The sequence below is a fragment of the Capra hircus genome, chromosome 26 (assembly GCF_001704415.2).
Source record: "Capra hircus breed San Clemente chromosome 26, ASM170441v1, whole genome shotgun sequence".
NCBI lineage: Eukaryota > Metazoa > Chordata > Mammalia > Artiodactyla > Bovidae > Capra > Capra hircus.
Genome location: NC_030833.1, coordinates 35,113,819 through 35,139,595, shown reverse-complemented (window position 1 = coordinate 35,139,595; position 25,777 = coordinate 35,113,819). Strand labels below are relative to the sequence as shown.

Here is a 25,777-nt window from a genome sequence, read left to right as displayed (position 1 = left end):
GAAGCGACTTAGCAGCAGCAGCAGCAGCAGCTTCTAAGTCTAGCTCATTCTTTTTCTTGGTTAGGCTACTTTGGAAAATACATTTAACATCTCTGGGTGAATTTGTATGTTCCAAAAAATGAGGAATAGGATATTTGTCCTCTATGATCCTTCCCAAATGGAAAACATCATAACCTTACATCCCACATAGAATTTTAGTTATAAAGGATGTACCACATATGTTATTAACTTTTCCTGATATGTACTATCATAAAAAAACACATTTTATATACCACTGTCTTTATCTATAGATATACAAATCAGGGGGTTAAAAAGGTTTCTGAAAAAAATATTTTGCTATAATTGATACACTACAATATTAGATTTTTCTTTTTATTACTATATTTCACATTTTAAAACTCAATTCATTAGCTAAATTGAATTGATAACTCACTAATCAGTTACAGGTGATAGTCTGAGTAACATTATCCATTTTGATAGAATACAAAGGGATGACGAAGGATGAGCAATCAATTAGCTAGAAAGTTGTCTCCCCTTTAAAGAGAATCTTGACCTTACCTCTATCCAGGGGGTGCTTACAAGCATCCCATTTTCATTAAAATATTTTATCAAGGTTAGCAATTTCTCATCACTGTACTCAAAACGATTCCGGAAAACAATGGAGCAGATCACATTGCAGGGAGCACAGCTCAGAAGTAAAGTAGGATCACAAGGAGATCCTAAAAATTCAATATAAATGTTAGAAAATATTCTAGTGTAAATCTTACATTTACTGTTTAAAGTAAGTAAGAAGGGTTGAATTTCAAGATTTTTTTTAAATTATAGGAACAAACTGGACATGCAATCATCACTATTCAACATGCCTAAAATAAAATTTATTGTGTTTTCCCAAACAAAATTATCTAATCCAGTGTGATTTACTTATTTCCCTTCCAAGTGTTCTCCTATTTATGTCATTCTCCAAATAATAGCCACAAGGTAATTCACAAGAAAAAGGTTATTTTAAAATGTCTTTAATGCTGCCAGATTTAGTCCTCACCGTCTATACTTCTTCATCATGCCAACAGGAAACAGCAATATCATAAGAAAATCAAGAGCCTGGGGAGACTTGAAATAATATTTCAAAAATGCAGTTGAAAAAATTGGACTGGTCAGAATGGTCGTCATAAAAAAATCCACAAACAATAAATACTGGAGAGGATGTGGAGAAAAGGGAACCCTCCTGCACAGTTGGTAGGAATGTAAACAGATACAGCCTCTTTGGAAGACAGTATGGAGATTCCTTTAAAAACTAGGAATAAAACTGCCATATGACCCATCAATCCCACTACTAGGCATTATGCTGAGGAAACCAAAATTGAAAAAGACACATGTACCCCAATGTTCACTGAAGCATTATTTGCAATAGCTAGGACATGAAAGCAACCTAGATGTCCATCAACAGATGAATGGATAAAGAAGCTGTGGTACATATATATAATGAATATTACTCAGGCATAAAAAGGAATGCATTTGAGTGTGTTCTAATGAGGTAGACAAACCTAGAGCCTATTACACAGAGTGAAATAAGTCAGAAAGAGAAAAGCAACTGTTGTATATTAACTCATAAATATGGTGTCTAGAAAGACAGTACTGATGAAACTATTTTCAGGGTACAAATGGGTGCAGACATAGAGAACAGACATATGGACACAGGTGGGTGGGAGAAATGAGAAAGTGGGATGGATGGAGAGAGTGCCATGGAAACGTATACACTAATGTATGTAAAATAGATACCAAAGGGAATTTGCTGTATGAATCAGGAACCTCAAACCAGGGTGACAACCTAGAGGGATAGAAAGGCGTGGGAGGTAGAAGGGAAGTTCAAGAGGGAGAGGACATATGTATACCCATGACTGATTCATGTTGATGTATGGCAGAAACCAACACAATGTTGTAAAACAATTATCTTTCAATTAAAAAAAATAATTTTTTAAAGAAAAAAATTGGAGCATGTTTTTCTGTAGAAGAAAAGAACAGTGATGGAAATTGGAGTTACATTCAAATATTTAAAAAATATGTTATAGTATTTGAAACAGGCTTCCAAACCAAAATAAAAAATATGACTAGCTTTATTCCTGTTTGATAACAATTTGTAAGCCTCGTCTTTTCTTCTTCTACTGACATCTAGACTAGGTGACTTTAAAGAAAGCTCAAGTGATACTTCATTGCAACAGGAACAAAATTTAAAGAACATAAGGTCTGGTTTTTCACTGAGAACCTTCAACCCCAATCTATCCCCCAAAGACCATAAAAATCTCAAGGCTGCATCCTTTCTCTGCTTTCTCAAGCCATTTTTGGATCTGGTTTCTAGCCACCTGCCTTCCACAGAAAGCCTCATTACGTGTGTAATAGACCTTTTCATATCCTATTGAGATGTGTGTATCACTACCATTCTCAACATCTAAACTAAATTTTCGATGGGAGGTCCACCCTGCCTCTGCCTGGTTACTACCACACTATACTCCAAAAGCAAAAAGTCTACCAGGGATTAAAAAGTAGAAGTTACAAGGAAAAAGGTTATGCCCAACATGTAAAATAAACTTCCAACACTCAGTTAACCAGTGACAGACTCAGTTCAGTTCAGTTCAGTTCAGTCGATCATTCATGTCTGACTCTTTGCAACCCCACGGACAGCAGCACACTGGGCTTTGCTGTCCATCACCAGCTTCTGGAGCTTGCTCAAACTCATGTCCATCGAGTTGGTGATGCCATCCAATCATCTCATCTTCTGTCATCCCCTTCTATTCCTGCCTTCAATCCTTCCCAGCATCAGAGTATTTTCCAATGAGTCAGTTCTTCCCATCAGGTAGTCAAAGTAATGGAGTTTCAGCTTCAGCATCAGTCTCTTCAATGAATATTCAGGACTGATTTCCTTGGGATTGACTGGGTGGATCTCCTTGCAGTACAAGGGAATCTCAAGAGTGTTCTCCAATACCACAGTTCAAAAGCATATATTCTTCAGCACTCAGCTTTCTTTATAATCCAACTCTCACATCCATACGTGACTGCTGGAAAATCCACAAGTTTGACTAGATGGATCTTTGTTGGCAAAGTCATGTCTCTACTTTTTAATATGCTGTCTAGGTTGGTCATAGCTTTTCTTCCAAGGAGCGAGCACCTCTTAATTTCATAGCTGCGGTCACCATCTGTAGTGATTTTGGAGCCCAAAAAAGTAAAGTCTCTCACTGTTTCTATTGTTTCCCAGTCTGCTTGCCATGAGGTGATGGGACTGGATGCTATGATCTTAGTTTTCTGAATGTTCAGTTTTAGACCAATATTTTCATAACTTTTTCACTCTCCTCTTTCACTTTCAAGAGGCTCTTTAGTTTGTATTCACTTTCTGCTGTAAAGATGGTGTCACCTGTGTATTTGTGGAGAAGGAAATGGCAGCCCACTCCAGGGTTCTTGCCTGGAGAATCCCAGGGATGGGGGAGCCTAGTGGGCTGGGACCCCAGGGTCTCTGGGGTCACCCAGAGTCGGGCACGACTGAAGTTACTTAGCAGCAGCAGCAGTAGCAGCATACGTGTATTTGAGTTTATTGATAGTTTCCCAGCAATCTTGATTCTGCTTGAGCTTCATCCAGCCCAGCAATTCATATGATGTACTCTGCATGTAAGTTAAATAAGCAGGGTGACAATACACAGCCTCAATGTACTCCTTTCCTAATTTGGAACCAGTCTGTTGTTCCATGTCCGGTTCTAACTGTTGCTTCAGACCTGCCTACAGATTTCTCAGGAGGCAGGTCAGGTGGTCTGGTATTCCCATCTCTTTCAGAATTTCCACGGTTTGTTGTAATGCACACAGTCAAAGGCTTTGGCATAGTCAATAAAGCAGAAGTAGATATTTTTCTGGAACTCTCTTGGTTTTTTGATGATCCACCAGATTTTGGTAATTTGATCTCTGGCAGTTTACTTTGCCTTTTCTAAATCCATATTGAACATCTGGAAATTCACAGTTCACATGCTGTTGAAGACTGGATTTGAGAATTTTGAGCATTACTTTGCTAGCATGTGTTCAGTTCAGTTCAGTCACATAGTCGTGTCCAACTCTTTGCGATCCCATGAACCTCAGCACGCCAGGCCTCCCTGTCCATCACCAACTCCTGGAGTTCACTCAGACTCACGTCCATCGAGTCAGTGAGCCATCCAGCCATCTCATCCTCTGTCGTCCCCTTCTCCTCCTGCCCTCAATCTTTCCCAGCATCAGGGTCTTTTCAAATGAATCAGCTCCTTTCAGCTTCAACATCAGTCCTTCCAATGAGCACCCAGAACTGATCTCCTTTAGGATGGACTGGTTGGATCTCCTTGCAGTCCAAGGGACTCTCAAGAGTCTTCTTCAACACCACAACTCAAAAACATCAATTCTTCAGCACTCAGCTCACTTTATAGCTCAACTCTCACATCCATACATGACTGTTGGAAAAACTATAGCCTTGACTAGATGGACCTTTGTTGGCAAAGTAATGTCTCTGCTTTTTAATATGCTGTCTAGTTTGGTCATAATTTTCTCTCCAAGGAGTAAGTTTCTTTTAATTGCATGGCAGCAATAACCACCCGCAGTGACTTTGGAGCCTCAAAAAATAAAGCCTGCCACTGTTTCCACTGTTTCCCCATCCATTTGCCGTGAAGTGATGGGACCAGATGCCATGATCTTCGTTTACTGAATGTTGAGCTTTAAGCCAACATTTTCACTCTCCTTTCTCACCTTCATTAAGATGCTGTTTAGTTCTTCTTCACTTTCTGCCATAAGGGTGGTGTCATCTGCATATCTGAGGTTATTGATATTTCTCCCGGCAATCTTGATTCCAGCTTGTGCCTCTGCCAGCCCAGTGTTTCTCTTATAGCTCTGCATGTAAGTTAAATAAGCAGGGTGACAATGTACAGCCTTGACGTACTCCTTTCCCCATTTGACACCAGTCTGTTGTTCCATGTCCAGTTCTATCTACTGCTTCCTGACCTGCATACAGGTTTCTCAAGAGTCAGGTCAGGTGGTCAGGTATTCCCATCTCTTTCAGAATTTTCCACAGTTTGTTGTGATCCACACAGTCAAAGGCTTTGGCATAGTCAATAAAGCAGAAATAGATGTTTTTCTGAAACTCTCTTGCTTTTTTGATCATCCAATGGATGTTGGCAATTTGATCTCTGGTTTTTCTGCCATTTCTCAGACCAGCTTGAACATCTGGAAGTTCGTGGTTCACATGTTGCTGAAGCCTGGCTTGTAGAATTTTGAGCATTACTTTACTAGTGTGCGAGATGATTGCAATTGTGTGGTAATTTGAACATTCTTTGGTATTGCCCTTCTTTGGAATTGGAATGAAAATTTCCCAGTCCTGTGGCCACTGCTGAGTTTTCCCAATTTGCTGACATATTGCATGCAGCACTTTCCCAGCATCATCTTTCAGGATTTGAAATAGCTCAACTAGAATTCCATCACCTCCATTAGCTTTGCTCATACACACTTACCTAGAGCCAGACATCCTGGAATGTGGTGAGATGAGTGCAATTGTGTGGTAGTTTGAGCATTCTTTGGCATTGCCTTTCTTTGGGATGGGAATGAAAAATGAACTTTTCTAGTCCTGAAGTCACTGCTGAGTTTTCCAAGTTTACTGGCATATTGAGTGCAGCACTTTCACATCTTTCAGGATTTAAAATAGATCATCTGGAACTCCATCACCTCCACTAGCTTTGTTTGTACTGATGCTATCTAAGGCCCACTTGACTTCACCTTCCAGGATGTCTGGCTCTAGGTGAGTGATCACACCATTGTGATTATCTCGGTCATGAAGATTTTTTGTGCGTGTAGTTCTGTGTATTCTTGCCACCTCTTCTTAATATCTTCTGCTTCTGTTAGGTCTATACCATTTCTGTTTTAATGTGCACATCTTTGCGTGAAATATTCCATTGCTATCTCTCATTTTCTTGAAGAGATCTCTAGTCTTTCCCACTCTATTTTTCCCCTCTATTTCTTTGCATTATTCACTAAGGAACACTTTCTTATCTCTCCTTGCTATTCTTTGGAACTCTGCAGTCAAACTAGGCAACCCCATAGGTATGAGGTCTCATAGTTAGGTGAAATTGAGCAGAGTCTGGGTGGTCATCAGCAAGGAAGCTGAGGGAAGGCCATATTAATCATGGGGAAAATGAATCAGCTAACAATAATTTCTGTGTGAAATACAAATGAGGTGGACAAAACCACTTACAAGTAATGTGTATCAAATTTCAGTATTCATTGATTTACTAATTCCATTTCAGAAATTTTATTCTAGAAAGTAATCAGGACAGCAGTCCTAAGATGGCAGAGAATAGGATGGGGAGACCACTTTCTTCCGCACAAATTCATCAAAAGAACACTTGAACGTTGAGTAAATTCAACAAAACCACTTCTGAATGCTGGCAGAAGATATCAGGCACCCAGAAAAGCAGCCCACTGTCTCTGAAAGGAGGTAGGAAAAAATATAAAAGATAAAAAGCAAGACAAAAGAGGTAGGGACAGAGCTTTGTCCTGGGAAGCGAGTCTTAAAAAAGAGGTTTCCAGACACCAGGAAAACCCTCACTGGTGAGTCTGGGGTGAGTCTTGGAACCTCAGAGGTCAACATAACCAAGAGGAAAAATAAATAAATAATTAAAACCCACAGATTATGTCTGCAACATTATTTCCCAGTGGAGAAGTAATGCAGACACCAACATCCGCCACTAGCAAGCGGGGGCTGGGCAGCTAGGCCTGGGCTGTATTGCTTAGAGTAAGGACTGGGCCTGAATTGCGTGGAGTAAGGACCGGGCCTGAATGTCCCAAGGGCAATCTCAGGGAGGTAACTTGAAATAGCAACCCAGACTGTAGGATAGATACCCCATGAAAAGCCCTAACCTAAGACACCACCAGGCCAGATCACAGAATAAAGGACTGAGCAGAGCTAGCCGGCTGTGGACTGGCCCATCCCCCACCAGAGACAAGCAGGCAAGGGCAGCCAGAGGTGGAAGAGAGCAATTGCAGCCCCAGAGAGGCATTATCTATCAAACTGCAAGCAGGTTTCGGTGCTAACCAAGACTTCGTGGGATTCTGGACATTCGTCATTCGCTTGAGAAGCTGTGCCAGTTGTACACCCAGAAAACCGAGTGGCAGGGACAGGGGAGGCGATGAGTTGCAGCAACCACGCTAGCCAAACACCTGGTCACCTGAGCTGCTCAGACCTGGGAAGGGCTCAAAACACAGGCCCAAACGAGTCTGTGCCTTTGAAGAGTACCTGAGTACCTGAACCTGAGCAGCTTAGACCTGGGAAATGCATACAACCCAGGGCAGGCATCAGACAGTTCCTGGCAGAGCAACCTAGAGCCTAAGCAGTGTAGACAGAGAAAGCACATACGCTGTGAGCAGGGGCAAACACAGTGGGGCCGAGACACTGCAAGGACAAACCAATGTTGTTTGCTTGCAGTGTTCCTCTTTCCCCACAGCATGACTGAACAAGTGAGCCTCAAAAAGTGTCCACCACCGCCCCTTGTGTCAGGGCGGAAATCAGACACTGAAGAGACCAGCAAACAGAAGAAGCTAAAACAGAGGGAACCGCCTTGGAAGTGACTGGTGCAATAGATCAAAACGCTGTAGTTAGCACCGACTACATAGGAAGGGACCTATAGAGCTTGAGAAGTATAAGCTGGATAAAGGAACTATCTGAAAATGAACTAACCCCACTCTGTCCACAACAACACCGAAGAAAGTCTTCTATATATATTTCCTATTATCATTCTTTAAATTAAAAAAATTTATTGTTGAGTCCTCTATTATTTAATTTCTATTTTTATAACCTACTATTACTTTGCAAAAAAAAAGACCCTAATTTTTAAAGCAAACTTCATATATATACATTTTATAATTTTTGTGACTTTGTTCTTTTTTCTTTAACATTATATTTTTGAGAATCCAAACTCTACTCTAGATTTTTAATCTTTTATTTTTAGTATTTGTTATCAATTTTGTACCTTTAAAAACCCAATCTTCAGCACCCATTTTTACTTGGGGGCAAGATTACTGGCTTGACTGCCCTCTCCCTCTTTAAACTACTTTTTCTCTACTAGATTGCCTCTATCTCCTCCCTCCACCTTTGCTTCTCTAGCCAACTCTGTGAATCCCTTTGTGTGTTCCGGATGGTGGAGAACACTTAGGGAACTGTATACTGGCTGGATCTGTCTCTGTGTTTGATTTCCCCCTTTATTCTCCTGGTCACCTCTGTCTGCTTCCTCCCTCTTCTCTTTTCTGTATAACTCTGTGAACATCTCTGAGTGGTCCACACTGTGGGGAGCACATAAGGAAGTGATTACTGGCTAGCTTTCTCTCTCATCTTTTGATTCCCCCTCTCCTTCTCCTGGTCACCTCTATCTCTCTCCTCCCTCTTCTTTTCTCCGTGTAACTCTGTGAACCTCTCTGGGTGTCCCTCACTGTGGAGAAACTTTTCAACTTTAACCTAGATGTTATATCATTGGTGCAGTATAGATGGAAAAGTCTTGAGGCTACTGTAAGAATAAGACTGAAAACTAGAGGCAGTAGGCCCAAGTCGAAATCCAGAGAACACCAGAGAACTCCTGGCTCCAGGGAACATTAATTGATAGGAGCTCAACAAAGGCCTCCATACCTACACTGAAACCAAGCACCACCAAAGGGACAACAAGTTCCAGAGCAAGACATACCATGCAAATTTTCCAGCAACACAGGAACATAGCCCTGAGCTTCAATATACAGGCTGCCCAAAGTCACTCCAAACCCACTGACATCTCATAACTCATTACTGGACACTTGATTGCACTCCAGAGAGAAGAAATCCAGCTCCACCCACCAGAATACTGACACAAGCTTTGCTAACCAAGAAACCTTGACAAGCCACCCATCCAAACCCACCCACAGCGAGGAAACTCCACAATAAAGAGAACTCCACAAACTGCCAGAATACAGAAAGGCCACCCCAAACACAGCAATAGAAGCAAGATGAAGTGGCAGAGAAATACCCAACAGGTAAAGGAACAGGATAAATGCCCAAAAAAACATACAAAAGAGGAAGAGATAGGGAATATAACTGATAAAGAATTCCAAATAGTGATAGTGAAAATAATCCAAAATCTTGAAAACAAAATGGAGTTAGAGATAAATAGCCTGGAGACAAGAATTGAGAAGATGCAAGAAAGGTTTAACAAGGACCTAGAAGAAATAAAAAAGAGTCAATCAATAAAGAATAATGCAATAAATGATATCAAAAGCACTCTGGAGGGAACCCACAGTAGAATAACGGAGGCAGAAGATAGGGTAAGTGAGGTAGAAGATAGAATGGTAGAAATAAATGAAACAGAGGGAGAAAAGAAAAAAGAATTAAAAGAAATGAGGACAGCCTCAGAGACCTCTGGGACAATGTTAAACACCCAAACATTCAAATCATAGGAGTCCCAGAGAAGAAGACAAAAAGACAGACCATAAGAGAATACTTGATGAAATAATAGTTGAAAACTTCCCTAAAATGGGGAAGGAAATAATCACCCAAAGTCCAAGAAACTCAAAGAGTCCCAAACAGGATAAACCCAAGGAGAAACACCCCAAGACATATATTAATCAAATTAACAAAGATAAAACATAAAGAACAAATATTAAAAGCAGCAAGGGAAAAACAACAAATAACACACAAGGGGATTCCCATAGAGTTAACAGCTGATCTTTCAATAGAAACACTTTAGGCCAGGAGGGAATGGCAGGACAAACTTAAAGTGATGAAAGGAAATAACCTACAGCCCAGATTACTGTACCCAGCAAGAATCTCATTCAAATATGAAGGAGAAATCAAAAGCTTTACAGACAAGCAAAAGCTGAGAGAATTCAGCATCATCAAACCAGCTCTCCAACAAATGCTAAAAGATCTTCTTTAGACAGGAAACACAAAAAGGGTATATAAACTCAAACCCAAAACAATAAAGTAAATGGCAACGGGATCATACTTATCAATAATTACCTTAAATGTAAATGGGTTGAATGCCCCAACCAAAAAAAAAAGAAGACAACGACTGGCTGAATGGGTACAAAAACAAGACCCCTATATATGTTGTCTACAAGAGACCCGCCTCAAAACAAGGGACACATACAGACTGAAAGTGAAGGGCTGGAAAAAGATAATCCTCGCAAATAGAGACCAAACGAAAGCAGGAGTAGCAATACTCATATCAGAAAAAATAGACTTTAAATCAAAGCCTGTGAAAAGAGACAAAGAAGGACACTACATAATGATGCAAGATTCGATCCAAGAAGAAGATATAACAATTATAAATATATATGCACCCAAAATAGGAGCAATGCAATATGTAAGGCAAATGCTAAGAAGTGTGAAAGGGGAAATTAACAATAACAGAATAATAGTGGGAGACTTTAATACCCCACTCACAACTATGGATAGATCAACTAAACAGAAAATTAGCAAGCAAACAGAAATTTTAAATGATACAATAGACCAGTTAGACCTGATTCATATCTATAGGACATTTTACCCCAAAATAATGAATTTCACCTTTTTCTCAAGCGCACACAGAACCTTCTTTAGGCTAGATCACAACCTGGGCCATAAATTTAGCCTTGGTAAATTCAAAAAACTTCAAATCATTCCAAGCATCTTTTCTGACCACAATAAAGTCAGATTCAATCTCAATTACAGTTGAAAAATATCAAAAATTTCAAAATATGGAGGCTGAACAACTCGCTGCTGAATATCCAACAAATCACAGCAGAAATCAAAAAAGAAATCAAAATATGCATAGAAACTAATGAAAATGATAACACAACAACCCAAAACCTGTGGGACACTGTAAAAGCAGTGCTAAGGGGAAGGTTCATAGCAATACAGACATACCTCAAGAAATAAGAAAAAGTCAAATAAATAACCTAACTCTACACCTAAAGCAACTAGAAAAGAAAGAAATGAAGAACCCCAGGCTGAATATAAGGAAAGAAATCTTAAAAATTAGGGTAGAAATAAATGCAAAAGAAACAAAAGAGACCATAGCAAAAATCAACAAAGCCAAAAGCTGGTTCTTTGAGAGGATATAGAAAATTGAAAAACCATGAGCCAGACTCATCAAGAAACAAAGGGAGAAAAATATCAAATCAATAAAATTAGAAATGAAAATGGAGAGATCACAATAGACAATGCAGAAATACAAAGGATCATAAGAGACTACTATCAGCAATTATACGCCAATAAAACGGACAACTTGGAAGAAATGGACAAATTCTTAGAAAAGTATAACTTTCCAAAACTAAACCAGGAAGTAATAGAAAATCTTAACTGACCCATCACAAGCACGGACATTGAAACTGCAATCAGAAATCTTTCAGCAAACAAAAGCCCAGGTCCAGACAGCTTCACAGCTGAATTTTACCAAAAATTTAGAGAAGAGCTAACACCTATCCTACTCAAACTCTTCCAGAAAATTGCAGAGGAAGGTAAACTTCCAAACTCATTCTATGAGGCCACCATCACCCTAATACTAAACCAGACAAACATGCCACAAAAAAAAAGAAAACTACAGGCCAATATCACTGATGAACATAGATGCAAAAATCCTCAACAGAATTCTAGCAATCAGAATCCAACAACATATTAAAAAGATCATACATCATGACCAAGTTGGCTTTATCCCAGGAATGCAAGGATTCTGTAATATCCACAAATTAATCAATGTAACACACCACATTAACAAATTGAAACATAAAAACCATATGATTATCTCAATAGATGCAGAGAAAGCCTTTGACAAAATTCAACATCCATTTATGATAAAAACTCTCCAGAAAGCAGGAATAGAAGGAACATACCTCAACATAATAAAAGCTATATATGACAAACCCACAGCAAACATTATCCTCAGTGGTGAAAAATTGAAAGCATTTCCCCTAAAGTCAGGAACAAAACAAAGGTGCCCACTCTCACAACTACTATTCAACATAGTTTTGGAAGTTTTGGCCACAGCAATCAGAGCAGAAAAAGAAATAAAATGAATCCAGATTGGAAAAGAAGAAGTAAAACTCTCACTGTTTATAGATGACATGATCCTCCAAATAGAAAATCCCAAAGACTCCACCAGAAAATTACTAGAGCTAATCAATGAATATAGTAAAGTTGCAGGATATAAATCAATGCACAGAAATCCCCTGCATGCCTATACACTAATAATGAGAAAACAGAAAAAGAAATTAAGGAAACAATTCCATTCACCATTGCAATGAAAAGAATAAAATACTTAGGAATATGTACCTAAAGAAATTAAAGACTTATATATATATATAGAAAACTATAAAACATTGGTGAAAGAAATCAAAGAGGACTCTAATAGATGGAGAAATATACCATGTTCATGGATCAGAAGAATCAATATATGAAAATGAGTATACTACCCAAAGCAATCTATAGATTCAATGCAATCCCTATCAAACTACTGATGGTTTTTTTTGCAGAGCTAGAAAGAAGAATTTCATAATTTGTATGGAAATACAAAAAAACTCAAATAGCCAAAGCAATCTTGAGAAAGAAGAATGGAACTGGAGGAATCAACCTGCCTGACTTCAGGCTCTAATACAAAGCCACAGTCATCAAGACAATATGGTACTGGCACAAAGACAGAAATATAGATCACTGGAACAAAATAGAAAGCCCAGAGATAAATCCACACACCTATGGACACCTTATCTTTGACAGAGGAGGCAAGAATATACAGTGGAGAAAAGATAATCTCTTTAACAAGTGGCACTGGGAAAACTGGTTACCATTTATAAAAAAAAAAGAAAAGAAAAGAAACTACGACACTTTCTAATGCCATACATAAAAATTATCTCAAAATGGATTAAATGTAAGATCAGAATCTATAAAGGAGAACATAGGCAAAACACTCTCTGACAGAAATCACAGCAGGATCCTCTATGACCCACCTTCCTGAATATTGGAAATAAATGCAAAAATTAACAAATGGGACCTAATTAAAATTAAAAGCTTCTGCACAACAAAGGAAACTATAAGCAAGATGAAAAGTCAGCCTTCAAAGACAGCCTTCAGAATGGGAGAAAATAATAGCAAATGAAGCAACTGACAAACAACTAATCTCAAAAATATACAAGCAACTCCTGCAGCTCAACTCCAGAAAAATAAAGGACCCAATCAAAAAATGGGCCAAAGAACTAAACAGACATTTCTCCAGAGAAGACATACAGATGGCTAACAAACACATGAAAAGATGCTCAACATCACTCATTATCAGAGAAATGCAAATCAAAACCACAATGAGGTATCATTTCATGCCAGTCAGAATGGCTGCTATCCAAAAGTCTACAAGCAATAAATGTTGGAGAGGGTGTGGAGAAAAGGGAACCCTCTTACATTGTTGGTGGGAATGCAAACTAGTGCAGCCACTATGGAGAATAGTGTGGAGATTCCTTAAAAAACTGGAAATTGAACTGCCTTATGACCTAGGAATCCCACTGCTGGGCATACACACCACAGAAACCAGAATTGAAAGAGACATGTGTACCCCAATATTCATCACAGCACTGTTTATAATAGCCAGGACATGGAAGCAACCTAGATGTCCATTAGCAGACGAATGGATAAGAAAGCTGTGGTACATATACACAATGGACTATTACTCAGCCATTAGAAAGAATACATTTGAATCCATTCTAATAAGGTGGATGAAACTGGAGCCAATTATACAGAGTGAAGTAAGCCAGAAAGAAAAACACCAATACAGTATACTAACACATATATATGGTATTTAGAAAGATGGTAATGATAACCCTGTATGTGAGACAGTTAAAAGAGACACAAATATATAGAACAGTATTATGGACTGTGTGGGAGAGGGAGAGGGTGGGATGATTTGGGAGAATGGCATTGAAACATGTATACTATCATGTAAGAAATGAATCGCCAGTCTAGATTCGATACAGGATACAGGATGCTTGGGGCTGGTGCACTGCGATGACCCAGAGAGATGATATGGGGAGAGAGGTGGGAGGGGGGTTCAGGATTGGGAACTCATGTACACCTGTGGCGGATTCAGTCAATGTATGGCAAAACCAATACAGTATTGGAAAGTAAAATAAAAATTTTTAAAAAATTTAAAAAGAATACATTTGAATCTGTTCTAATGAGGTAGATGAAACTGGAGCCTATTATACAGAGTGAAGTAAGCCAGAAAGAAAATCACCAATACGGCATAATAATATATATATATGGAACTTAGAAAGATGGTAATGATAACCCTGCATGCGAGAAAGCAAAATAGACACAGATATATAGAACAGTCTTTTGGACTCTGTGAGAGAGGGCAAGGGTGGGATGATTTGGGAGAATGGCATTGAAACATGTATATCATCGTACGTGATATGCATTGGCAGTCCAAGTTTGATGCATGATACAGGGTCCTCGCATCTGGTGAACTGGGATGATCCAGAGGGATTGGATGAGGAAGGAAGTGGGAGGGGTGTTTCGGATGGGAAACGCATATACACCCGTGGTAGATTCATGTTAATGTATGGCAGAACCAATACAATATTTTAAAGTAAAAAAAAAAAAAAACTTTAAATTTAAAAAAAAGAAAATAAAGTATAAAGTAATCAGAAATATTCAATGATTAATATGTTTTTTATATTATTAGCAACAAAATGTTGAAAACAGTCTATCTGGAGAAATAAATAAAGCTTGGTTAAATAAACTATGGTAACTTCAAAATAATAGACTACTATACTATTAATAATGTTCTTGATAACAGAACATGCAAACATATCTATTTAATATGTTAAATTTTAACATAAGGATAGAGAACAATCTATTCAGATGAACCTTGTGTTCTTATCACTGCTTCTGCCAAATCTCCCACGCATTCCTAGGTAATATGCACCATATGTCCACATGATGTTCATTGATACTCTACTTGAGAAACTTACTCCAAAGAAGAGACCAGAATCATGCAGATATATGTAATTTTGCATTATTTATATCAGTAGCAGCAAAAAAAGAGGGGGAGAAACCTATCTGGATGACTATATATCAGGGGTAATAAAAACACAATACCAAGTCACAACTAGAATGTAGCATTAGCAAGTTAATACTGTTCTTTAAATCTGAATATTGAGGTTAAAAACCACATATGTCTTATGATTCTGATCTTGCTCCTTCCCTGTCAAGTTCCTACTCACCCTTTTCTCTCCTATTCCCTCTTCGGTCCTGCGTGGGCATCCACACACGTGTACACTGAGCAGATGTGTGCTGCTGCAGCTCCCTCCCTTCACACACAAGGGGAGCTATGATACAGTCTTATGCACAGAGAAGGACTTGGTGCAAAATCTATACCTGAACCACTAATTTCATTTCTGTTTTATTGAGATATCACAGATAGACAAGAATGTACAAGTTGAAGGTGTAGTGCACAATGACATGACATACATGTGTTGCAAAAAATTTGCAATACTTCTCAAGAAGCTACCTGAGAACTTAGTTTTTCAAATTATTTTCACCAAGTTACTAGCAGATTGTCAAAATTCACACTGGCTTCTTCTTCCTGTGCACACATATAAGCACATTTCCCAGCTCCTCTTACAGATAAGCACATTTCCCAACACTTGTGACTGAGTTACAGCCCATGGGATATGAAAGAACTTTTGTGTGCCTGCTATACCTCACCTATTAAAAACAGTATTGAACTTTTCTTTATTCTTTCCTTCACCCCCACTACCATTCAAAGAGATGAACTCTGGGAGCCACTGGAAGGCAACCATGTGTTGAAGGCATCAAAGGCCCTGGAAACCAGGTGCTTGAAAAGGCCATTATGCCGGCAACTTCATCTCCTACTACTGTCATGGGAGCAGAAAGTCAACTTCTGTTGTATTTGAGCCATTACCACTCTGTAGTCTACTTGTAATAGCATTTGGTCTATCCCAGCAGTTACTGCTAATTACATAAAGAAATACCCACCATTGGTTTTTCTTAATGCTTCCACCAAACACAAGGCTTCCTCTTGAATTCTGTGTTCAATAGTCCTCTTCCCCATCCCCATATTCCTCAAAACCATGAGGGAGAAACGTCGAGTTTGCTTCCATTTCTCCATTGCTGAAAACAATTCCTATCAGGACAAAAACCAAAGACAGAGAAGAATAATCCATTGTCATGAATTCTAGCTGAGAGTCTTTAAACCAGGAAATGACAAGGACACCTAAGCCGGGATTAAATATAGTAGTGACAGCCTCAGGAATTCCTACCTGGCCCTTCATCACCTGCCTCCTCCTCTCTTAACCCAGCTTGTAGCTTACTGTCAAGGCTCTTGGTTTTACATATTACACTCTTCTTAATATTAGCTTTTGCAAAATTCAGAACAACCCTAAGAACCAAGTGTTTTGTCTCCATTTTACTTGTGAAGATGCTGAAAATCACGAAGCAAATATTCACTCTTTGATAACACAGCTAACAATCTATAGAGTCCAAGTTATAGGTTAAGTTTTCAGGATTGATTTGGGCACTGAAAATGAACTGTAGGAGAAACAACAAAAGAGTCAATTCTTAAGACAGGGATAAACAGCACTTGTGTATTGAAAGGAAGCTCATGAAAATCTATTCCTCAAGTAAGGGACATGGCCATCATTTTGACATTTTCCTTCTATTTTCTAATCTCTTCCTTGAAATACGGATGTCTTCCCCGTGTTCTAGCCTGCAGGTGCATGCCACCCCTTCTCACAGCCCCACGGCTAGGCTGGGTCTATGATACAAAGCATAAAGTACAAATACGCTCTGAAAAGAGGGTCATGGGGAAACACAATAATTATAAATTAGAATATTAAAGAAAATCCTTTGAAATCAAATTCTTGCACTGTCATCTGTCTTTTACATTGCACCCAAAAAAGTTCAATGTCAGACTTCCAGAGCCAAGGACAAGATCAGAGTAAAAGACAATGATCATAGGGACCTTGTCAAATAGGACCTTAAAGAACAATGCCTGACCCGATTCAGGCATTATTTTTGTAAGAACCCAGTGACCCACAGAGAATGGGACAGTCCAAGGTCTTGCTATTAAAACAAAGATGACAGACAGAGCAAGCATTTGATTTCAAAAGTTTTCTTTAATATTCTAATTTACATTTATTGTCTTTCCCCATGACCCTCTTTTCAGAGCATATTTGTGCTTTATGCTTTGTATTACATTCTATTGGATAAAAAAATTTGTTTTGCTTCTTTTTTTCTAACAAGAATAGAAAATTGAATGCAATGTACATACTTTAAACCTTTGTTGGTTCCATGTATATATTATGCAAGCTTCCAAAACTAGTCTCTTAGCAACCATGACTCAGGCCAGAAAGCAAAATGTTCAGTAAATAGGATAATTTATTGTCATTTTCCTCCTTTCTTTTTCTCTCTGTCTCTTTTTCATTATCTGACCTGGCCATAATTTATTAATAGAATATTAGAAGATTTGTTTTCACTGCACTGAATGTTTCATTCAGACTGTGTCATCTTCATAATTTTAAATATGGATTAATGATCAATAGAAAACTGCTTAATGATGATGCTTTCATAAACTTCTCTATTACCTATAATTTCTCAATTCCTTAGCCTATTTGAATATTTCCAACCTACAATTCCCACACACTCCTCAAATAGAAGCATACCTAATCCCTTGTTGATGTTGTCTACCACTGGTAAACTACCTCTGCCAGAAAATTCCTCACTCTGATCAATCAGGACTTGCTTCACTGCTTCATATCCATGCAACACCACAGTGGGCTTCATGCCAAAATACAGAGTGAATACAGGACCATAATCTTCTGCTAGCTGGAAAAGGAAGAGGAGATGTAAGGACAGTGAGCATTTCAAAACTGAAAATGTAGATAATGTAGGAAAATGTAGATAAGGTGGGAAATATTTTTAACCTTCTTAAGATTCACCCATTATAAAAGTTTTCAATATCCAGAACAAGTAACAATATGACATCACTTTATTACAATAGTAATTATCATTATATTATTAGGAATACTGTAATTACTATCATCACCATCAACAGTTATTCTTTATTCAGCTCCTACTCTGTGACAAAGGCCATAGTATGAATTTTATTAGTATTATTCTATTAAGCTTTTTTCTGCTAAACCTATAATTGCTCCTTCCTTCTTATAGTGGCAATAAATGATATGTTTCTTCTGTTTAAAGGAAGGTGCTCCATCTCTCACACATGCAGACTAATAATCATCCCCTCATCATCCATTCTCCACATCTTTAGCATCAGAGACCTCTAAACCTTCAAAATACGCAAGGATGTAGCCACAGACATTTTCCATCTTCCCAGTGTGATGATGTAAATAAGTTTCCATGAACTGAGATAAGCAGAAGGGATGTGCACAAATTCTACACTGGCATAAATGGGTGACAACACATCTTTCATTTCTCCTCATATCCATAGGTTGAAATGACAGCGTGGAGATGACCCCTCTGTGACTGCAAATGAGAACAACAGCCTTAGAGCGCACAATGGTAAACTACAAGACTGAGAAGATCTGGTTCTCTGAAAGACCTGGTGGAGGAGAGGCAGCCCAGCAGCACTTAACTCTATGCCTTCTATGTGGAAGGCAGAAATAAACTGTCTTCCTTAAGTCACTGCATTATTGTGGTCTTTCTGTCATGGCAGCTTATTTAGTGTGCTGCATGTTATAGACTTTCACTCTTTCAACTTGTCCAATGTTTGAGTCCTTTTGCCACCTTATAATTCATTCTCCGCACAGCAACTCATTTTACAAAGCAAATGTTAAAGAACATCATATTGCTCTTATGCTAAAGACCAATATTCTTAAAATCCCTGTAAGATCTACATACTCTGGTCCTTGCTCTCCTGCCTAATCTCATCTCACACTGTGCTTTTACCTACTCTCTGGGCAACAAAAAAATTGGTCCTCTTTTAGACATTCCAATAGCTAAGTCTGCTCCAGACTGAAAAAAAAGATGGAACATTTACCTGTATTTTATCCAGTTAATGTCTAATCATTTTTCAGATCTTAGCTCCAATTTCAGTTCCACAGAGAACCTTTACTGACTATGCCTCCTACCTGTAATCCTTTAAACTACATCACCTTTATTGTGTTCCTATTACGTGGTTTATAATCATACACTTATTTGCATAACTGTTTCATAAATATATGCCTACCGTCTAGACTGTAAATTCCTTACTGCTGATCTTTTTTTTTTTTTTAATTCACTGGTCAGATAGTTAAAGAACCTGCATGCAAGGTGGGAGACCTGGGTTCCGTTCCTGGGTTGGGAAGATCCCTGGGAGAAAGGAAGAGCTACCCACTCCAGTATTCTTGCTTGGAGAATTCCATGGACAGAGGAGCCTGGCTGGTGGGCTACAGTCCATGGGGTCGCAAAGAGTCGGACATGACTGAGTGACTAAAATTTTCACTTTCTTTCACTTTGAAAATTTCCATCATCTGACACACCTGGTACTGAAAATAGGCATTCAATAACTTGTTAAGCTCAGGTATTAATATTTGTGTATAATAATTATTATTCACATTTTAAAGAAATAAATATTAAATCTCAGAGAGATTTTTAAAATTTGACCAAGGCTGTAAGTTAACAAGTGTATGAGCTGGGGTGCTGACACAATCTCTTCAAAACCAGAGTCTGATACACAGAAGGAGGAGCTTCCAAGAGCAGTACTCTCATAACAACCTTCCCCAGAGAAGTCAGATTTCAGATAATTCCTTCAAGATTTAAAGAACTATAGAACAGTTATTCATTCATTGAAAATACAATAGAAACTGAAATCTTTTCAAACTTGGTTATTTCCTTGATTTCAAATCACTGTATTATTCTTTCAGGAAAATTTTGGGGTAGTCACTCTGTAACTATGCAGTTTTTAAAAATTAAAGCAATTTCATTGCCATTAGAATTCACCAAAAATAAATGCTATGAAGAACACATAGGTCACAACATGGACAGAGAATTCCTACTTTTGATAATTTCAACAATGATCTCATTGATCTCAATCCTTTCTGGCAACCTTTAGCTTCATACCATCTAAAATCATGTCTGAGTGTCATACATCATGGACAAGTGGGATTTATCCCAGGGATGCAAGTATGGTTCAATATTCTCAAATTAATCAATGTGATACATCACATTAACAAATGGAAAAATAAAATTCATAGGATAACTCAATAGATGTAGAAAAGTTTTTTATAAAATTCAATATCCATTTAAGATTAAAAATTCTCCACAAAGTAGGTATAGAGGCAACATACTTCAACATAATTTAAAAATCACATATATAATAAGTCCACAGCTAACATCATCATATTTGTCAGTGAAAAACTGACAGTATTTTCTCTAAAATCAAGAACAAGATAAGGATGCCTACTCTTGCCACTTTTACTCAAAATATCATATTGGAAATCAAAGCCATAGCAATCAAAGAAAGTGAAATAAAAGGAACTGAAAGAATGAATAAAAACTGTCCTTATTTGTAAATGATAAATACTATGCTTACAAAATTCTAAGTTTAGTTCAGTTGTTCAGTCGTGTCCAACTCTTTGTGATCCCATGGACTGCAGCATGCCAGGCCTCTCTGTCCATCACCATCTCCTGGAGTTTACTTAAACTCATATCCATTGAGTCGATGATGTCATCTGACCATCTCATCCTCTGTTGTCCCCTTCTCCTCCCGCCTTCAATTTTTCCCAGGATCAGGGTCTTTTCCAATGAGTCAGTTCTTTGCATCAGGTGGCCAACATATTGGAGTTTCAGCTTCAGCATCAGTCCTTCCAATGAATACTCAGGGCTAATTTCCTTTAGGATGGACTGACTGGATCTCCTTGCTGTCCAAAATTCTAAAGATCCCAACAAAAATCTTCTAGAGCTCATCAGTGAATTTGGAAAAGTTGTAGGATAAAAAAGTTAACATACAGAAATATGTTCCATTTTTAAACAGTAACAATGTATCAGAAAGAGAAATTATTTTTAAAATCCCACTTATCATCACATAGAAGAGAATAAAATTCCAAGCAATAAATATAATTAACCAAGGAAGTAAAAGACATGTACTCAGAAAACTAAAGTGCTGATTAAAAAAAAAAAAAGACAATACAAATATATGGAAAGACATAATATGCTCATGGAAAGTTAATATTGTTAAAATGAACATATTACATATTACCCAAGGAAATCAACAAAGCAAATCCTATCAAAATGCCAGTGTAATTTTCAAAGTGGTACAAGTAATTCTAAAATTTGTATGGAAACACAAAAGATCTCAAGTAGACAAAGATATCCAAAGAAAGAACAGAACTGAAAGTATCATACTCCCTGATGTCAGACTACAGTACAAAGTTACAGTAACCAAAACAGAATTGTACTGGCATAAAAACAGAAACAGGTCTATGGAGCAGAACATATAGCCCAGAAAATAACCCACACTTACATGAACAAGGAATCCGTGAAAGAGGACACAAAAATATACAGTGGGGAAAAGGCAATTTCTTCAATAAGTGATGTGAGGAAAACTAGACAGCTACATGTAAAAGAATTAAATTAAAATATTTCACAATCTAGTAATATTATGCACAAAATCGTTTAAGATAGGCTTCAGCAGTACATGAATCGAGACCTTCCAGATGCAAAAGCTGGGTTTTGAAAAGGCAGAGGAACCAGAGATCAAACGTCTGCTTCACTGACTACACTAAACCCTTTTACGGTATGGATCACAAAATCTGTGAAAAATTATTAAAGAGATGGGAATACCAGACCACCTTATCTGTCTCCTGTGAAACCTGTATGCAGGTAAAGAAGCAACAGTTAGAACTGGACATGCAACAACTGACTGGTTCAAAATTGGGAAAGGAGTACAATAAGGCTGTATATTGTCACCCTACTTATATGCACAGTATATCTTAACTTATATGAAGAGTACATCATATGAAATGCTGGGCTGGATGATTACCAGCAGAAATATCAATAACCTCAGATATGCAGATGATACCATTCTAATGGCAGAAGGCAAAGAGGAACTAAAGAACCCCTTGAGGAGGGTGAGAGAGGAGAGTGAAAAAGCTGACTTTAATCAGCATTCAAAAAACTAAGATCATGGCATCCTGTCCCATTATTTCATGGCAGATAGAAGGGAAAAAGTGGAGACTGCAGCCATGAAATTAAAAAATGTTTCCTCCTTGGAAGAAAAGCTATGACAAATCTAGACAGCATATCAAAAAGCAGAGACATCACTTTGCTGACAAAGATCCATATAGTCAAAGCTATGGTTTCTAGTAGTCATATATGGATGTGAGAGGTGAACCATAAAGAGGGCTGAGCACTGAAGAACTGATGCTTTTGAATTGTGGTATTGAGGAAGACTCTTGAGAGTCCCTGGGACTGCAAGGAGATCCAACCAGTCCAACCTAAAGGAAATCAGTCCTGAATATTCATTGGAAGGACTGTTGATCAAGCTAAAGCTCCAATACTTTGGCAATCTGATTGGAAGAGCCAACTCACTGGAAAAGACCCTCATGCTGGGAAAGACTGAAGACAAAGGAGAAGAGGGTGGCAGAGGGTGAAATGGTTAGATAATCACTGACTCAACAGACATGAGTTTGAGCAAACTTCAAGAGATAGCGGAGGACAGAGTAGCCAGGCATGCTGCAGTCCATGGGTCGCAAAGAGTCAGACACGACTCAGTGATGAACAACACAGAAACAAACATTTTCGCATACTGTATACAAAACTTAACTCAAAAAGGGGTTGAGGACTTAAATGTAAGACCAGAAGCCATAAAACTCTAGAAGAAAACATAAGCAATATACTCTTTCACATGTATCATAGCATATATTTTTGGATCTGCCTCCTGCTGCTGCTGCTGCTGCTGCTGCTAAGTCGCTTCAGTCGTGTCCAACTCTGTGCGACCCCATAGACAGCAGCCCACCAGGCTCCCCGGTCCCTGGGATTCTCCAGGCAAGAAGACTGGAGTGGGTTGCCGTTTCCTTCTCCAGTCCATGAAAGTGAAAAGTGAAAGTGAAGTCACTCAGTCATGTCCGACTCTCAGCGAGAGGCAAGAACACTGGAGTGGGGTGCCATTGCCTTCTCCTCTGGAGAGGAGAGTCACGACTGAGTCGGACACGACTGAAGCGACTTAGCAGCAGCAGCAGCTGCCTCCTAGTGAAGTGAAAGTGTTAGTCACTAAGCTGTATCCGACCCTTTGCGACCCCCTAGACTGTAGCCGACCAGGCTCCTCTGTCCATGGAATTCTCCAGGCAAAAATACTGAAGTGGGTAGCCATTCCATTCTCCAGGGGGTCTTTCTCAACCCAGGAATCAAACCCAGGTCTCCAACATTTTGGGCAGATTTTTTACCATCTTTACCATAAAAAAGAATGAAATTTTGCCATTTGCAATAACATAGACTAATATGGAGGGCATTGCACTTGGTGAAGTAAGTCAGGCAGAGAAAGACAAATACTCTATGTTATCATTTATATGTGGAATACTCAAAAATAAAATTAATGAATTGAACAGAATATAAGCAGGCTCATATACATAGAGAAAAAACTAGTGGTTACCAGGGGGAAACAAGAAGAATGGAGGGGGAAAAGAGGTGTAGGGGATTAAAAACTATAGACTACTATGTATAAAACAAATAAACTGCACAGGGAATACAGACTATAATTTACAATAAATTTCAAAGGAGCATAATCTCTAAAATTTTCTATATTCTCACTTGAAACTAACATAATATTGTAAATCAACTTTAGCTCAATTGAAAATAAATTAATAGGGCTCCGCTGGTAATCCACCAGTAATCCACCTCACAATGCAAGGGACACTGGTTTGATCCCTCTTCTGGGAAGACCCCACATGCTGCAGGAAAAAAGTCTGAGTGCCACAGCTACTGAGCCTACACTCTGGAGACTGTGAGGGGCAACTACTGAACCCAAGAGCCACAGAGCCTTCTCTTGTTGCAACAAGAGAAGTCACTATAGGAAAATTCCACACACTACAACTATAGTGAAGTTTCTGCTCACTGCAGCTAAAGAAAACCTGTGCATAGTAATAAAGACTGAGCACAGCCAAAAATAAATATTTTTAAATAAATGAATACTTTACAATATTCATTTATTTAAAAATTTTTTTGGCAATTAAAATAAATAAATTTATATTAAAAATAAATGAATAAAAATAAGTAACAATGAATAAATATATAAATAAAACCATATCCAGGTGTCCAGTGGGAACTCCCCTTTAAAACCACTTTTAACAAACAAGGTGTCTGGGACTATGGAGTCTGGGACAAGACATAGGGCAGTCTTATTTACTCATTACAAACAACTGGAAGAAAAGTAATCATACTTGCCTTGCTTATGGATTTGCCGACATTCTTAATATTTATCTGGAGAATATTTCCAATAATTGGGAGAGGAGTGGGCCCAGGTGGCAGCTTCCCTTTGCCATGCCTCTGATTCCATAGAAAAAGGAAAATCAAAATAGAAAGACAGATCACCAGAACTGCAAAGAGATCCATTGGTGCACTTTGTGTAAGGGCAACTGAAAGCTTAGAATTCAAACACTTTATAAAAACTAAGTGCAAAGAAAAAAACAAACAAAGTGCAAGCTTATCATCAAACATGCAATAAGTCTTTGAACTTTTAAATAAATATTGCTTTATCATCAGTGCACTTTGGCTTATCAATAGATATTTAAACAAAAGGTTACATTAGTATTGATAAACATGTAAGTTTCAATGGAAATCTCAACTGAAAAAATAATTCACTTTCTCAGAGATGGCCATATTTTAGTAGTAAAATTGAAGCTATCAGAGTTTCAAAGGACTGGAATTCACAATCACAACAAATGATGAGAGCGTCTCTGCTCATCATATAAGCAGAAAAAGAAGCACTCTCTTAGAGCTTTTTCTCATAAAATCCATGGAAAGGCCAGGTGAAAACAGAAGAAGGGGCAGGACAAATAAAGAAAGGAATAGGGAGCTGGTCTTATCTTAGAAGAGTAGAGCTATCCCGCTAGTCCTCACAGAGCCCTTTTTTGGTGCCGGGAGTTCTGACACCACTTGCTTCCAGAGGAGATGCTGGTCAGCAGACGGTAGACAGGAACAGGAATAACAGGTCAAGGAAAGAAGTCACTCAAAGACATCAGTGGAAGGTCCCGTGGCTGCATATCACCCTCCCCGCTGCTGTGCATACCCATTTCCAATAAGCATCACATAGCCAGAGCAAACATTCTATGTTCACACCTAGGTGAAAAAATACACTCCAGCCTTCAATAATATAAATATTTGCAAGTGTTTAGAAACTCACAGATATGAACAAAATTTCAAGACTCAAAAGATGTTTGAGGACCTCCAATTGCATAATAAGCATCAAACTTAAAAGTCAGAAAACTATTTCTTGAAGGACTTAACTTAGTGAAAACAGAAAAGTTAAAATAACTGTATCATCAGATAAATTTAGCCATGAAAAAGAAAAAGTTATTAGAAAACTGAGAAGTTCTTGGTAATTAAGTATGTGGTGGCAAAAAATATTTTTCAATAAATGGATACGCTGAGTAATAAAATAGATTTAGTTCCATTTTCACTTATTTTAAACAGCAGTAAGATTTAGCAGTAACATGGGTTTCCACGAGGATAGAGTACAAAATAGTAATGATGAAAACATTAAACAAATTTAGTAGTATGGGAAATAATCGA

General features: G+C 38.2%; 1 protein-coding gene across 1 annotated transcript in view; it reads right to left on the bottom strand.

Annotated features, from left to right (window-relative positions):
- Positions 1 to 24,598, bottom strand: part of LOC100861186 (cytochrome P450 2C31) — a 53,798-nt gene extending 29,200 nt beyond the window's left edge. The window contains 5 exon segments of the mRNA XM_018041713.1: positions 559 to 719; positions 16,028 to 16,152; positions 16,154 to 16,175; positions 17,713 to 17,875; positions 24,431 to 24,598. Coding sequence (XP_017897202.1) covers positions 559 to 719; positions 16,028 to 16,152; positions 16,154 to 16,175; positions 17,713 to 17,875; positions 24,431 to 24,598 — 639 coding nt within the window.